Source organism: Lycium ferocissimum, chromosome 3 (genome assembly GCF_029784015.1).
Source record: "Lycium ferocissimum isolate CSIRO_LF1 chromosome 3, AGI_CSIRO_Lferr_CH_V1, whole genome shotgun sequence".
Lineage (NCBI taxonomy): Eukaryota > Viridiplantae > Streptophyta > Magnoliopsida > Solanales > Solanaceae > Lycium > Lycium ferocissimum.
In genome coordinates this window covers 10,700,660-10,716,573 of record NC_081344.1, presented here as the reverse complement: position 1 = coordinate 10,716,573, position 15,914 = coordinate 10,700,660, and the positions used below count along the sequence as shown (strand labels likewise).

The 15,914-nt window shown below is 35.9% G+C and overlaps 1 protein-coding gene across 3 annotated transcripts; it reads left to right on the top strand.

Moving 5' to 3' along the window:
* Nucleotides 1-3,176: 3,176 nt before the first annotated feature.
* Nucleotides 3,177-14,029, top strand: LOC132049689 (subtilisin-like protease SBT6.1). Of its 3 annotated transcripts, none has more exons than XM_059440591.1 (11): nucleotides 3,177-3,235; nucleotides 4,073-4,866; nucleotides 7,347-7,475; nucleotides 7,618-7,770; nucleotides 8,331-8,447; nucleotides 10,095-10,279; nucleotides 11,157-11,420; nucleotides 11,501-12,569; nucleotides 13,051-13,536; nucleotides 13,616-13,676; nucleotides 13,943-14,029. In XM_059440591.1, exons 2-11 carry the CDS (start codon nucleotides 4,297-4,299, stop codon nucleotides 14,020-14,022), a joined length of 3,114 nt encoding a protein of 1,037 aa, XP_059296574.1. In that variant the 5' UTR covers nucleotides 3,177-3,235; nucleotides 4,073-4,296; the 3' UTR covers nucleotides 14,023-14,029. The 3 variants fall into 3 exon arrangements, with proteins under 3 accessions (XP_059296574.1, XP_059296575.1, XP_059296573.1); XM_059440592.1 differs by lacking the exon at nucleotides 3,177-3,235 and adding an exon at nucleotides 3,248-3,625; XM_059440590.1 differs by lacking the exon at nucleotides 3,177-3,235 and having other exon boundaries at nucleotides 3,248-4,866.
* Nucleotides 14,030-15,914: the final 1,885 nt, after the last annotated feature.

The window sequence follows — 15,914 nt, the reverse complement described above, 5'->3', positions numbered from 1 at the left end:
TAATAATAATAATAATAATAACAATAATAATAACAATAACAATAGTAATAATAATAATAATAATAATAATAATAATAATAATAATAATAACAACAATAACAATACTAATAATAATAATAATAATAACAATACTACTACTAATAATAATAATAATAATAATAATAAAAATACTACTACTACTACTACTACTAATAATAATAATAATAACAATAATAATAATAACAATAATAATAATAACAATAACAATAACAATAGTAATAATAATAATAATAATAATAATAATAATAATAATAATAATAATAATAATAATAATAATAATAATAATAACAACAATAACAATACTAATAATAATAATAATAATAATAACAATACTACTACTACTAATAATAATAATAATAATAATAATAATAATAATAATACTAAAAAAGAATGAATATTTACACTTGCCTGTCAAATTGATGACTTAAACTATCCAGGCATTTGGCTAGTCAAAAATGCTTTGATAGGTACTCATGTCGTGGTAATTGTGTTGATAAGTAGGTTCATTGAGTGACTTGGCTGAATTATAGACGGGGCTTCACGAGAGCCCCACCCGTGAATTCAAGTCGATTAATGGGACCTTCTCTATATACATTTCAAGGACGTTTAAAGTTATGCATTTCCTATAATCATAAGGCGCCTTCAAAAAATCGATCAACGATTCGTCGTCTTGAATGTACCACTTCGACCATAACTAGTTACACCTTGCGGCGTAAATGACGTTGGATATTTTCCAATTATATTTAGATCAAAATCACTTCTACTAATTTGTAAGTCTATTATACAAGGCTTGGAGTAGTTTTGAGAATTTTAAGTCAAGTGGAAACTTAACATGGTATTTTTGGGAAGAATCATAGCGTAAATTATTTTCCCTCGGAATATAATTTGTCCGTCCCCCGAATAAAGAAACTTTAATTCTTGGAACATCGCCATACTTTGAATAATTTAGGAGGAATACAAAACGCAAAAACTAGATGAAACTTTGAATTTTTTTTTTTTTTTTGCGTTATGCGAACTGGTATTTATAACCAACCAACGCATGCATGCAATTGCGATTGTTACGTCTAATCAAATAAGTGTGAAGGTGATGCATACGCATTATTTTACGGCGTTATAAATTTCAATGAAGATAGCGCAAAGAAATCATGCGTTATGACGGTATAGCGCAGTAAAACACTGCGTTATGACGGTATAGCGCAGTAAATACTGCGTTATGCCATATAACGTATAATTTTGCGCTATGCATACCTCCATTGTCACCTCACCTATCAATTTAAAAAACGTCATGATTCGAATCAAACTTTTATATAACGTAATTTGACGAATAGTTGTTACCAACCACACAACATTTCACACAAAATTGAGCTACTATGTCATTTTTTGATCAATTTAGAGATATTAACCGTGTTATATCATTCACTCCAGCAAATATATTTGAAGCAATGGGTAGGACCTGGGAACTAGATGATGATGATTTTCATTACTCAAATAACCCTAACGATAGATTCAATCGAGAATACAATAATAAAATGACAGAGGAGTGGGATTGGCGTGTTAGGGAGGCTGCAGCACTGGAGCACAAGTTAGCGTCAGTAAGGGCTTAAACGCCCAAAAAACGTGCTATGTCAATGCCTCGCGGAACTCACAAGAAAGTTTAATTTGGCTCTTAATCGTTTTTCGCGAAGAGAACAATCGGATGCAAATACGTTACCATAGGGTAGAATATGGTATACATGGTAGCACAAGATTTAGATCCAAGTGGGATTCGACTGTGAAATGTCCGATGAAGACTAACATTTTTCTTACAATAAGGTAAGTAGGTAGGGTCATAAAGACCCCTTCCTCCCCGGGGTACTTGGGTTTGCAACTATATAAAGTAGTCCTTTCTTTGTTATTAGAGCTACACCATATTCAATGTCGAGTAGTAGAAACTCAGCTTGGTCTTTACTCCTTCCAAAAGAACCAAATAGCAGTGACGATGAGAGTTCAAATCATGACAGTTTTTCGAGCGATACTAGTGATTTCAAACTAGATGAGCTAAATCCCCACCTTCTTATAGAACGTAATGATGATTTCTGCAGTGTGAAATATTCAGATCCGCGGGAATATTATTGCGGTTTAACGCCGGAATGGTCATCGGCTTGCCGAAGTCGAACGTCTTGTTCGTGACTTGGAAAATCTCAACGCTCCAATACCCGAGGTCCTTAACCATGCCTCCAAGTAGGTGCAGAACTTGCGAGCTTGCGTGCAAAGTAGGATTAAAAAGAAAACAACAGAATGCTGGCAAGACGATGTAGATTTTACATGCTAAAGTTGGCCGAAGAACAAGCATCATCAACCGGTAGAGAACTAACTGCTACCGAAAAAAGATGTGTCTTAAGAAACCGCCAATATTTTTTCGAGACGATATTGAGGACTTGTACTCCGATGATGATTAAGAATGTTGTGATTTTAGTTTTAAGTTTAATATATCGTTATGCTCTTAGGTATTAAATTAAGTATTAAGTTTTTTTTCAAGAATGTTGTGGTTGTATTTTTAACATATCATGGGTTTCTTATTAATGAATGAATTAGTGTGTTAAGTATTTTCATCTACTCAAGGTTATGAATGATGCAATTTAATTAAGTTTTTTTTTTTTTTGCATGAACGCTGCCATTTTGATTAACTTTTGATTAATTATTAATGAACAAATTTAAGTATTCGTAAAGAACTTCAAGCTAATGTCACCGATCCTTGAACGAAAATGGCGTTCGAGCACTTTTCAACCTCTAAAACGGTCATCCGAACTTTTGTGTATCCTTGATGTGTGTGATCCTACCTAATTAAACGCACAAAAATAAAGTAGGGTTCTATATAAAATATTGAAATTTCGGGGTCCCGAAGCATGATTAATCTATGGTCAAAGTACGTTAAAGTGTAACGAAAGAAGGGTTAACGAAAAAGTAAAAAAAATAAAAAAAGAAAAACACTATAGCGTAGTAAATTCTTTGCTATGCTACAGAGAGTTAACGGAGCCATCTCCGTTAACACTTTAGCGCAGTAATTTACTGCGCTAAAGGCATTTTCGTAACATTTTTTTTTGTTGGGGTATTTTGGTCAAAATTATTTTTTTTGAGGGCATTTTGGTTCAGTACCCTCACCTTTCGAACGTGTCACCAAACTGTTTCCTTTTTTGCAATCGTTGGAAACTTGTCAGTAAGTTGTCAAACTCTCTTGATCACCCTTCACTTTTTGTGATTGTTCTTGATCAGTTTGTATATTTGTATTCTGTTGGTTTGTTTTTAAAACAAGTCTTACTTGTGCAATCCTTTACAATTGAAGCACCAAAAAAGAAAAAGTTTTTTTTTTTTTTTGGCTGTGCTCAAAGGACAAGTAGCATAATGTTGGTTAATATTGACTTATAACAACCCCTTTGGTTTGTCGAATTTGAGATGATTTTGTCCAGAAACTAGTCCATGAAATGATGAATTGCAGTGAGAAGTAGTGTAACGTCTGTTTGCCTTAAAGTTAAAGTCCACATTATTGATCTTAAAGTCCAAAAATTATGTGGAAAAAGCATATGAGATTCTGTTATCAATATTCAAAGTATGTGCAGATTTTTTTTTCTTTAATATTTTTGGTATAAAGGCCTAAGATTACAAGTAGATCTAGTTTAATTACTCAAAGGTTAAGCATTTCTTCATCATATTCTGTTTTTGTAAGATACAGTTAAAACTAGACATGAGATACCCTTTATTGCCAGGACTGGATTTTTTAAGTTTCTCCTCTTTTTTTTTTTTTTTTTTTTTTTTTTTTTTGATATGGTAAAAGTTTTATTAGTAGAAGTACCAAGAAGGTACATAAAAGTATAGAAACAAACATCCCTACAATAAGTTCAAGTTGCATAATTCCCAAGTGAATCCAAGAAATCCATATATTGATCCAAGTTTTTTTTTTTCAATTTCTCCTTTGATCGCTTGGTACGGAATTTAGCCTTTTTTTCCTGTTGAATTTCTCTCAAACTAATGCTGAGGTTTGTGATTTTACTGTTAGCTAAAGACATGCATTAGCCTGAAGCAGGTGGACTTTCTTTTGAAGAGGCCAAGAGGGTTATAGTTTCTAGAGAGTTGGGATATGAGAGTTTCCATTAAAGCAAATTATTATCATTCAAGTACAATGGCAAACTAGATAACAGGATTTTGATTGTGCTCAAGTACAGGCTAGTACCTCTGGTTACTCCTCATTGTTCTAATGCGTGATATTTCATTCTTGCAAACATGCCACAAACTCCGCAAAAATCATTCTTCACCCTCTCTTTTATCCCCTTACTTTTGGTGTATACGCTCATCCACTTCGACTCATCTTTATACCCTCAAGTAGAGTCTGAGCCATTTATTTCTAGTAGCCCCGATGACTGGCAACATCACCAGAAGCAACTATCCGATAGCAGAAATTATATTGTTCGATTCTATCATTATAGGGATGCTGACAATCACTGGAATTATCTTCAAGATAACTTGAAATTTAAGGGATGGCAATGGATTGAGAGGAAAAATGCAGCTGCCAGATTTCCTACTGACTTTGGATTGGTGGCAATCAACGAGTCAGTGAAAGAAATCTTGCTAGAAAAGTTCATAGAATTGAATCTTGTAAAAGACGTTTCATTGGATTTGAGCTATCAAAGGAAAGTTCTTGAAGAGAAGAGTGAAAAGATTGGGGCTTTTGCCAATGGGAAGAAGAGGCCAGGGAAGATTTTTACTGCTATGTCCTTCAGTGAAGGTCAAAACTATGCGGTGGCCAACACTAGTAAATTGAAGATTAGCTGGAACAGACATCTATTGATGCAGGCAAGTCCACTGATGTGTTTGTGTTTTGTTATGTAAGCATTTACTGATAATTTATGTCGTTGGAATGCATGCAATGTCTCTTTTTGCAATCATGACATATGATACGGTCAACTGTGTTGCATTGTAAATGTCCATAGGAAATTAATCTCTTTCAGTTACCTTTTGTCTTTGCCCTTTTCCTATTTTGATCTAATCAAGTGACTGTTCTTCTAGTAATTCGCCTTTGATTTGAGACTCCGGAGTGAGAAAAAATAAGAGAAAGATTAGAGAACCCGTGAATACTAATGTCTTACGACTGATTCCTTTTATGAATGCATATAGCTGTTTTCCCCAAAGTTGAACACTTATAAGAAGCACAACTATTTACATTTAGGTATTTGCACTTGATTATCTGACACTCCCTTTCTAGCCCGTTGTACCGAGCTTGTTGCATATGTAACAAATATGGGAACTAGTGAAGAACTTGTCAATATATCTACATTTTGGGCATTCGACTTCACGAACTTCGTGAGAATGTCTTCTGAGATTGTGCGATTATCTTATACCTGACAAAGTGACAATTGATTTTTACTCGTTTAGTTCTTTTGTGACACGCTAAATTCAATTAAATATGAAGAAAAACTTGATTATTGTACATAAGTTCCATCTTACTGATCACTGTAAATTTCAATCTTTGAGTGACTCTTTGATCCATGCAATTCCACAAGTTGTCACTGCCATGGCCCAATAATTTGCTCTTGCACTGGATCTAGCGACCATTGTTTGTTTCTTTACTCTTTCGAGATACCAAATCACCTCTAACTAGAATCACTTACATATCCTTAGATCGCTAAGAGCCTCACTTTAACTTGCTTGGAGATTAACATTAAAATCTAAGGGTGCGAACCTTTCTATAATTTGTCTGCTTATTTCCTCAGGGTTGTCAGAGCATACTTAAGTCGTGAGATGACAATACCTAATGTGTATCATGTGACTTTGATGCCTAAAAAGTACAACAATTTGCCAGGTTCTTAGTCTAGAAGTGAATCAGTAGTAATTTTCCTCATCACTATCAATGATAACTATGCCATCAACATAAACCACCAAATAACTGCATACATTCAGATCAACTTCATAGTGAGTCATGCCAAACTCCTGAATTACTTGAAAATTTTGAAAATGATTACTCCCTCTGTCCCAATTTATGTGGCACACTTCCCTTTTTAGCCTGTCCCAAAAAGAATGTCACCTTTCTATATTTAGAAATAGTTTAACTTTATGAGATGTATACAACCACACAAATATCTAAGGTTTGTTTTGAATCAAAAATTCCAAAAGTCTTCCATTCTTTCTTAAACTATGTGCCAAGTCAAATGGTGCCACATAAATTGGGATGGACGGAGTACCCAAAAAGATGTCACGAAACCTCGTCAGACAAATGTTTGAAGGTTGTCTTGCAGGATAATCGCCAGCGTTTTTTGTTTATGTTGCTGTTATAGAATTTTGTGGTGTATATTATTATTTGGATGGGTCATAAAATTATATGTGCAAGTTTTGTTATTAGGAATAAAGTAAAGTTTGTCGTTTTTCTTTGGTATATGTGTCTGCTTTCCTATACCATTACAGTGTTTTTGTTCATCTACCGTTGCTCTAGTTTGGCTCTTCCAAAGAGCGTTCAGCAGAAACAAAGGTTTTAAGTACAAGTAGGCATTCCATTAGAAAACTATGCACAAAGGTTTGCAAGAGACACATCATGTATCTCATCATGGGCTATATGTTGGTGCGGCCATTCGTTTGCTTGTTTAATGAATTGTAGCATGGTGCGTTGCCCCCTTTAGCAGTCATGTGGGTCATTTGGAAAGAGAGGAATAGGAGGGCTTTTGAAGTGGTGGAACTTGATTATGTAAAGATGCAGAGTAGTGTTTTGTCCCTAGTTTCTTTTTGGTGTACTTACGAGGTCCCAATTTGTATAGAGATTGGACCTCTATGTTGAGAACCATATTTCAGTGTAGGTTCTCTTCTTTTGGTATATGGCTTGTATACGAGGTTTCCCCCTAATTGTTAATAAAATTATTTACCTTATCGAGAAACAAAAATGAATTGTAGCTGTCCTACTTGGTATCAGGAAACTTTTAAACATGAGGTTTTGTTATGGAAGTCGATAATCAGAATCAGATTATTGTGCTTTTTTGGGGTCATCGGAGGAGAAGAATAGTGATTTGCGGTTTGACTCTTTCCTATTTCTGTTTTCTTCTTATGAAGTTTCCTGAATGAGCTTTTGAATCCATAACCTCTAATTGATTGTGTCTTCCTGGTGGCACTCAAGGAGAAAAACAAAGTCAACTTCCTTTCTGAAAAGCTTTGACTGCATTCTTTGAGTGACTGAGTCTCATGTTGCTGCTCTATATTTTTTTCTTTTTCTACATTGAACATGTTTCTGTTGTTCGCTACATTTTTCTTAATAAACTTGTTTTTGTCTATCCTGTATGCTTATTTTGCAGAAATCTCAAGTCACATCCCTCTTTGGGGCTCATGCACTTTGGTCAAAAGGGATTACTGGTGCTAAAGTCAAAATGGCTATTTTTGATACAGGCATTCGGGCAGGTCACCTGCATTTTCGCAATATCAAGGTATCATGTCTCTTTTAATAAATTTTGTGTCAAGGTGTGGTTTTGAGGCTTGACATTTACGTTTACATATGTGTCAATTCATATATATTTGTACCATCTTTACCTCATCAATACAGACAATGGGTACCTGATTAATTTTCAGGAACGCACAAATTGGACCAATGAAGATACATTGAATGACAATGTAGGACATGGGACATTTGTAGCTGGTGTCATTGCTGGTCAGGATGAAGAATGCCTCGGTTTTGCTCCAGACACAGAGATCTATGCTTTCCGTGTATTTACAGATGCACAGGTAATGGATTGCTTTGAACAAGTATTACAATTCCTTTTCTTTCGGGGGCGTGATGGGACTTTTCTTTCTTAAAATGTTAAACTAATAAGAAACTTGAAAATCTGCAACAATCTCGTGTCTTGGGTTAGTGCCTCTAATTTACTGTACTGATGTTTTATAGAAGTTCGATACTTTCTTAGTGCTAATTATGATTCCTGTTAAGATGAAAGGACATACTTTTGATAACAGGAATCATCATTTTTTTTTTTTTTTTTCATTCTAAAAAAAAATGATGATTCCTGTTATCAAAAGTATGTCCTTTCATCGTAAGCTGCTAGCAGCAAAGAAAATACCTTATGTATGAAGATCCTTCTCTGGGATCCTCTAGTTTTCTGTAGACAGTGCCACATCCACCAAATGAGTGGTGAACCTAATATAGCAAATTCTTGCAGTCATAATCTTTAATGAAATAATCATTTTCAGCTCCAAACAATCTTGTTGGCACTATGGCAGAAGAAAAGACCAATCTTGTGGTATCAATTTAGCAAGTTTACGAGAAATGTCTGTTCAGTTTATTGCAGGTCTCTTACACGTCGTGGTTTCTTGATGCATTTAATTACGCAATTGCAACCAACATGGATGTGCTGAATTTGAGCATAGGTGGACCTGATTATTTGGATCTCCCTTTTGTGGAAAAAGTGAGGTCACTCATCTGTTGGCTTATTTTATTGTTTTATGTTATGGTACTGGGTGCATTTCATCTACAGCACAGGCATTGAAATGATCTTTCTGCTGTTACGTTACTCAACATAATTATCGTCTAAGTTTCTGTGTAATTTGTTGTCTGGGAAGTGTTAGAAGTTTGATTTTAATTTTCAGCATGCTACTATTATATCTCCTTGCGAAGGGGAGCCTTGGCGTAACTGGTAAAGTTGCTTCCATGTGACCAGGAGGTCACGGGTTCGAGCCGTGGAAACAGCCTCTTGCAGAAATGCAAGGTAAGGCTGCGTACAAAAGACCCTTGTGGTCCGGCCCTTCCCCGGATCCCGCGCATAGCGGGAGCTTTAGTGCACTGGGCTGCCCTTTTACTATTATATCTCCTTGTGTAGTGCATGGATTTTAATTAGCTTTCATGAGCTTGTTGGTGCATATGCTTCATGAGATCTATTAATTTCTCAAACTGAACTATGTCATGGAGATTTTATTCACCAGGATTATATGTTAATTTAGTACTCTATTTCGTAGAAGCGACCCTGAGTTTTTAAGGCTGTCATTTCACTGAAATTATCATTATTTTCGGCAGGACCCGAAACAATGTTAGCAGATCATCTTTATATTGATGAAACGTACTACAACAACAACAATAATAAAAATAAATAAATAAAACAACAATAATTACGGCCCAATTCCTAACTTGTTGGGTTGACTATATGATTTGTCACCATCCATTCTGCCCCATTTGGAGTTGTCCAATATTCAATAGTATGGCATCTATAATTCTAGAGGTTCTTTTTCTACTGAAATGCCAATTTCTAGACGAACTAAAAAGACTCCTAATAAACGTTAGATCTAATATAAGTGCACCAGCATGACTATAGCTTTATTCTTACTAGTCAGTGTTGTCTATAGATCTTTTGCTTCTATTGTGTTTTATTGCTAAGTTTTTATGAATTCCAAGAGAAAAGGTTGAAGATATACCTAGTCTCTTTTTAACACCTTCAATTATCATGGTTTCACATATAAGGACTAGTGCCTTTGGATTCTTATTTAGGACATGATAAGACCATCTCAAATGACATTCTCTTGTCATAGTCTTATTTTATCCTTTAAATGTGTTACTTCCACCTTCTGCAGATGCGCTCATTTTTATGATTTTGTGTAATCTTAGATAATCGTACATTCATCTTAATGGCTGCATTTCAATGACACTCATCTTTTCAATTTTTTTTTTTTTTTTAAAAGGTAACATTTTCTTTTCAATATAAAGCCCAACATCTACTCAGATATAGCATTGCTAGTCTTGTAACCATTCCAGGAACTTGGCTCTACAGGTATCCTCTTATCGCATAGAACGCACTCCTCAATTTTAACCATCTTGATTAAGTTTGATGTGATACATCTTGTTTTATCATACTATTGTCCTAGAAAATTGAGCCCAGATACCTAACTTGTATGCATTTAGGTATAACAATCTCGTCTAATCCCACCTCATCTTCACTCTTCTTATGTTTGCTTAACTTGCAGTGCATATATTCTCTGTTACTTCAATTTATTCTAAACCTTACCCGCTAGAGTCTCTCTTCATAGCTGATTTATATTGATGATCGTAATTAATTTTTGGCTAGGTTTGCGAGCTTACCGCAAACAACATGATCATGGTTTCCGCTATCGGAAATGATGGACCACTTTATGGTACTCTAAACAATCCTGCAGATCAAAGTGATGTGATTGGTGTTGGTGCTATTGATTATAGTGATCATATAGCCTCATTTTCTTCACGTGGCATGAGTACCTGGGAGATTCCTCACGGGTATGCTGTCTTTTTTTTTTTGGCTTATGTATATTCTTTTCTGTGGAGTATAATCTTCGGACTGACTGATCCTTTACTTTTCTGCCCTCTCCTTCTCTGCATTAAAGCTTTATGTATATGACCATATAGGTAGGCAATGAGTGTGTTAGGATGTACCAGCCTCGTTAAAAGAAGACGCCCTTAAAGATCAGCTCTTCTGAAATGGACCAGCATTTTATGAGCTTTGGTCTATCCATGGTTGGGATAAATCGAATGAACTACTGCTAAGTAGAAAATGATGGATAAAAAATTGCAAAAACATTATGGACGAATAGGAACACAACAGCTGTTGAATGCCTCTTTTGCAGTTTACTCAGCTTCTAAGGAAATAAGAGAAGGGAGATGGATGAACTGTAAACATGAAATGCAAGAAAGTCACAATTAGGATCTTTGCTGCTTCTTTTATTTGCCTTTTTTTTCTCGCATGATGATTTTCTCATGAAAAGAAGAAACTCAAAGGTATGGTTAGTTGCTTTTTTTTCTTTCAATTTTGTAGGCTTTTTCTTGTCGAATAAGTTAGTATATTTACTTTAGGTGTCCTACGTTTTGTAGGAGTCTCTCGTCCTGTCAGAGATTTATATGCTAGTAGAAAATATAGAGGAACTTCTAGTACTTTTTATTTTTATTTTTGTAATTTTGGCTTGAGATGAGTTTAATGGAGAAACATGGTTAGTGAGGATTCATATCGCCGATCCTGACTTGTTTGGGACTGAGGTTGTAGTTGTTCTTGCTTGCTTTCTAATAGCAGTTCAATGATTACCTATCTGATCAAACCTTTTACCATTTCAAAAAAAAAAAAAAAGCATAGATTTGTAACTCATGGATTGTGCCTTGGCAGTTATGGTCGTGTGAAGCCAGACCTTGTTGCTTATGGACGTGAGATTATGGGACCCAAAATTAACACAGGTTGTAAAAGATTATCTGGCACAAGTGTGGCCAGTCCTGTGGTTGCTGGCATAGTATGCCTCCTTGTTAGCATCATACCTGAGAACAAGCGAAAGGACATTCTAAATCCAGCCAGTGTCAAACAAGCGCTGGTTGAGGGGGCAACAAAGCTTTCCGGTCCCTACTTATATGAGCAGGGCGCTGGCAGGGTTAACTTGTGAGTTTTGTATTTATGCTTGCTGCTCAATGATATCAGTGCATTGTTATTCGTTTATTAACCTTGAACATCAATGACAGGTTGGAGTCCTATGAAATATTAAAGAGCTATAAACCTCGAGCAAGCATCTTTCCCGGTGTTCTTGATTACACTGATTGCCCTTACTCTTGGCCATTTTGCCGTCAACCACTTTATGCGGGTGCAATGCCAGTTATATTTAATGCCACTATTTTAAATGGAATGGGTGTAATTGGTTATGTTGAGAACCCACCTACATGGCATCCTTCTAATGACGAAGGTAACCTTCTTAGCATCCGTTTTACTTATTCAGATGTCATTTGGCCTTGGAGTGGTTATCTAGCATTACACATGCAAATCAAGGAAGAAGGAGCTCAGTTTTCAGGAGAAATTGAAGGCTATATAACTGTCAAAATCTACAGCCCACCAGCTGTAGGTGAAAAGAGTCGGCGAAGTAGTACCTGTGTCCTGCACCTGAAACTGCAAGTGATTCCTACACCGCCTAGATCTGTACGGATATTATGGGATCAATTTCACAGTATCAAGTATCCACCTGGTTATATTCCGATAGACTCCTTTGATGTTAGGAATGACATGCTTGACTGGCATGGTGATCACCTGCATACAAACTTCCATTCACTGTTTGACATGCTAAGAGATGCTGGATACTATATCGAAACTCTTGGCTCCCCTCTCACGTGTTTTGATGCGAACCAGTATGGGACGCTTCTCCTGGTGGATCTCGAGGACGAGTACTTTCCTGAAGAGATAAAGAAGCTAAGGGATGATGTCATTAATTCAGGTCTTGGTCTGGTTGTATTTGCTGACTGGTATAATGTGGATGCAATGGTAAAGATGAGGTTATTTGATGGTAATACACATAGCTGGTGGACACCAGTCACTGGAGGTGCCAATGTTCCTGCTTTGAATGATCTTTTGGCTACCTTTGGGATTGCATTTGGCGATAAAATTCTAAATGGTGATTATGTCCTATCCAGTCAACAGAATCGGTATGCATCTGGGACTGATATTTTGAAGTTCCCGAGCGGTGGATACTTGCACATCTTTCCGTTCCTGGATATATCAGAGAGCACGGCCACTCAGAATGTCGTATTACCTGGCATGACCAAGGTGAGCTGAGAAGGCTGTTCATTAAAAAGAAGTTCCTGGCCTATCCCTTTCCTTTAGGTTCATAGAAGGCACAAGATTCTTTAGTAAGACTTAGATGGCACCATCATAACTTCTCTCTTTTAGCTTATTATTCCTGAACTAATATTGAGTATCTGTGTGTGGCTGTAGTGTTTTAGGGTACTCTAATCCAATGCTGAAGCAGTTCAAAGTGAGTTAGCTCTCTGTAAGCGTGTGTACACATATACCGCTGTTTTGGAGGGGAGCATGCCTTTAGCTAGACACAAAATTGTATTTCAGCATTCATTATCATAAACAAATTAGTATTTGATGTTGCTTGCTTTAAATTGCACAAATTAACGCTGGAAGAAAAATATGGTTTTCCCAATGAAGAACCTTTTGCCAGTGATATTAGAATTCTTTTCAGTTTTCTAGGCAGTAGTTGAGCTGCTTATCTAACTTGCAATATATTTGATGAATGCAGATAGATTCACCTATTCTTGGTCTTGTCGAGGTTGGTGGGGGTCGAGTTGCCGTATACGGGGACTCTAACTGTGTGGACAGCAGCCATATGGTTACCGATTGTTATTGGCTTCTGAAGAAGATATTAGATTTTACTAGCAGAAACAAAAAAGATCCTGTACTTTTCTCAGACTCAGTTAGACAAAATACACCATTATATGTTGACAACAAGAAGTTACCATCGCGCAGAGCAGATGTAAATTTTTCTATGTATTCTAGTGTTGTTGGAAAGGAGTTGATCTGCGGGCGTGACTCAAAATTTGAAGTATGGGGAACAAAGGGTTACAATTTACCGGCCAGGGGAAAGAACCGCAGATTGCCCGCCAATGACTTGGATAGAGGTCTTAATTCTACTTTTGAAACACCAGTTTGGTTAATATCTGATTCAGCACAGAGGAATGTTGACTCTATCGAGAACAAGTACTGGAGTTCATTTTACAAAGATGATGTAAGAACTTTTAGTAGTCATTTGCTTATGAAACTTCTTTTAACATATGTACTAGCTAATTTATTTTCCGTAACTGCAGATTGACATGCCTTTACTAGTTGCTAGCCACTGGTTTGTGCCAGCAATTGTTGCCATTATTGGTAAGTGCAAATTTTGTACTATAGTCAAACCTCTCTATAACGGCATCTTTTTGTCGGATATCTTTTGGCTGCTATAGCGAAATGCTACTATAGAGATCCTATAATATAACATAACATGAAAAGTCGGTTCCAAAGAAAGCTAGGCCGTTATATTGAAATGTTATTATAAAAAGTAGTTGTTATAGAGAGGTCTGATGGTATTTGATCTATTCACACAGTTCTCTTATTCAGTTATTATTCTTACAAACTTTTGCCAATATTATTAGGTCTGATGCTCTTATTCTGGCGCATGCAAAAGCGTGGCAGGAGGAGAAGATTTAGCTCAGGTCGTTTTACTAATTTATAGCCCTAATCAGACTTGGTATGAAAATTACATGTTATACACTGGCAATGAATTTTTTTCTCGTCGTAAGAACCAAGACCAAAGCCAACTTGTGCATTTCTATTTTCTCGTTCCACTAACTTATATGGAACAACTAACCAACTTATTACTTAAATGAATTGTACATGTGATGCACTTCGAGCAATATAAGTTGACCAGACATTTGCGTTACTTGTATCCAATTTCATTAGGTGCAGACAAATTTCCTTTTCAATCCATGGTTGCTTTTAGTCCTTGAATAGACTTCACTTTCATGATAAAGTTTGGTTTAAATTGCAATGGAGTTGTAGCCTATGAGTAGGGATCTAGTAGCTAAGTTGGTTGGCAGCCTGAACTTTCACCTTGTCGGTGAGGGTTCAAATCCCCACATTGTAATCCCCTCCTCCATTTCCCCTCCCCCTACCCATTATGTAATAAAAAAAAAAATCATAAACAAAACACTTTTAAGGAGTTATAGCCTATGAATCTTGTAATGGGAAACAATAGCCCTTGCAGAGTTTGTTTCTTAATAGTCATATTGGATTAACTATCCCCATTCGTATTAGCATTCTACCAACCGGGCTTGCAGAGAAAACATATAAATAGAGAAGGTAAGATACGAGGGTGCAGTTAAACGGTCAATAAAGTGAGTGGAAATATTGAAGATCAAGAGTTAAATTTCAGCAAAGATAAAAAGATATTAGGTGAACTTTTTTTTCCCATTTGCCTAAACTTGATGAGAGGCAAAAAACACGCTAGGCGTTTTCTTCCTAAATGCCTATATCTTGGTGGGCAAAATTATTCGTTATATGCTGGTGAATTCTAACAGCGATAACAAAACACCGCGTAGCTATTTAAATTTGGTGCCGTCACTGTTTTGTTTTCGTGGGTCGTGTTTAGTGCTAAAAGAGTTAGGAACTTAAGATATATGTGTTAGTGGTTTAAATGAAAGAAAGGGAAAAAAAAAAAAAAGTATATCTCTTGCCAGTAGAAAAAGTTACCAAAAATCCGTTTTATTACCTCAATCTTGTTTATATCTTGAGCCTCAACTTGTATGGACTTAGGTATGGTATTGTTTTAAATTACAACTTCTTCACCACGCTTGTAAATGCAGCACGGAATAACTCTCCCTCTCGATGACCGTGTTGTACAATCGATCATAAACTCGTAGAGAATATTAATAAATTCCAGTACCACCATGTTGGCAAAGCAAAGGGGGAGAAGCTTTTGTCTTGATCTAGAGACTAGTCAGGCCAGTGGATTTATGATATCTCGTGGCATGAAAAAAGAATCGCAAACCACTGAGAAATAAAAGGTTCGGACTTGGGACAAACCTCACAACCTTGGGCAATTGATGCCTTAAAATTATCAATGAAAAGCTTAAAAAAAAGAAAAAAAAAATATTGGAAGAACAGAACGGCACAAATATAGTGTTGCTATTAGACCTCAGAAAAAATAAAATCAAAAGAAACCAGACAAACATGGGTATCACATTTTAGCTGTAATGTTACTATTAGACCTTAAAAAGCATAAAATCAAAAGAAACCAGACAAGGATAGGTATCACCACCTTCAAAGAAGCCTTCTTTGATCAGTAACAAGTGTGGATGGTACGGTTCGAGCGGTTATTTTATAAAATTTATACCATATCAATTTTTCGGTTATTTTATTTTGTATAACTAAAATTAGACTTTTCAAAACCCTCCCATCATCTCGGTTTTTCTTGGGTATTGATATGGTTCGGTTTATTTTTCGATATTTTTTATAAAGGTCATATAACATGCATATTTGTATAAGACTTTGGTAAAAACTCTCTAGACATTTTATTGTTCAAAAGGTGAAGAATTACGAAAGCATGAATCACGACAAGAATAAAGA

Excerpts from the sequence above, each read along its gene's own strand:
- LOC132049689 (XM_059440591.1), top strand. The coding sequence starts at position 4,297 with ATGCCACAAACTCCGCAAAAATCATTCTTCACCCTCTCTTTTATCCCC. Across the intron at positions 8,448-10,094 it reads ATCTCCCTTTTGTGGAAAAA|GTTTGCGAGCTTACCGCAAA; the intron begins GTGAGGTCACTC and ends ATTTTTGGCTAG. Across the intron at positions 10,280-11,156 it reads ACCTGGGAGATTCCTCACGG|TTATGGTCGTGTGAAGCCAG; the intron begins GTATGCTGTCTT and ends GTGCCTTGGCAG.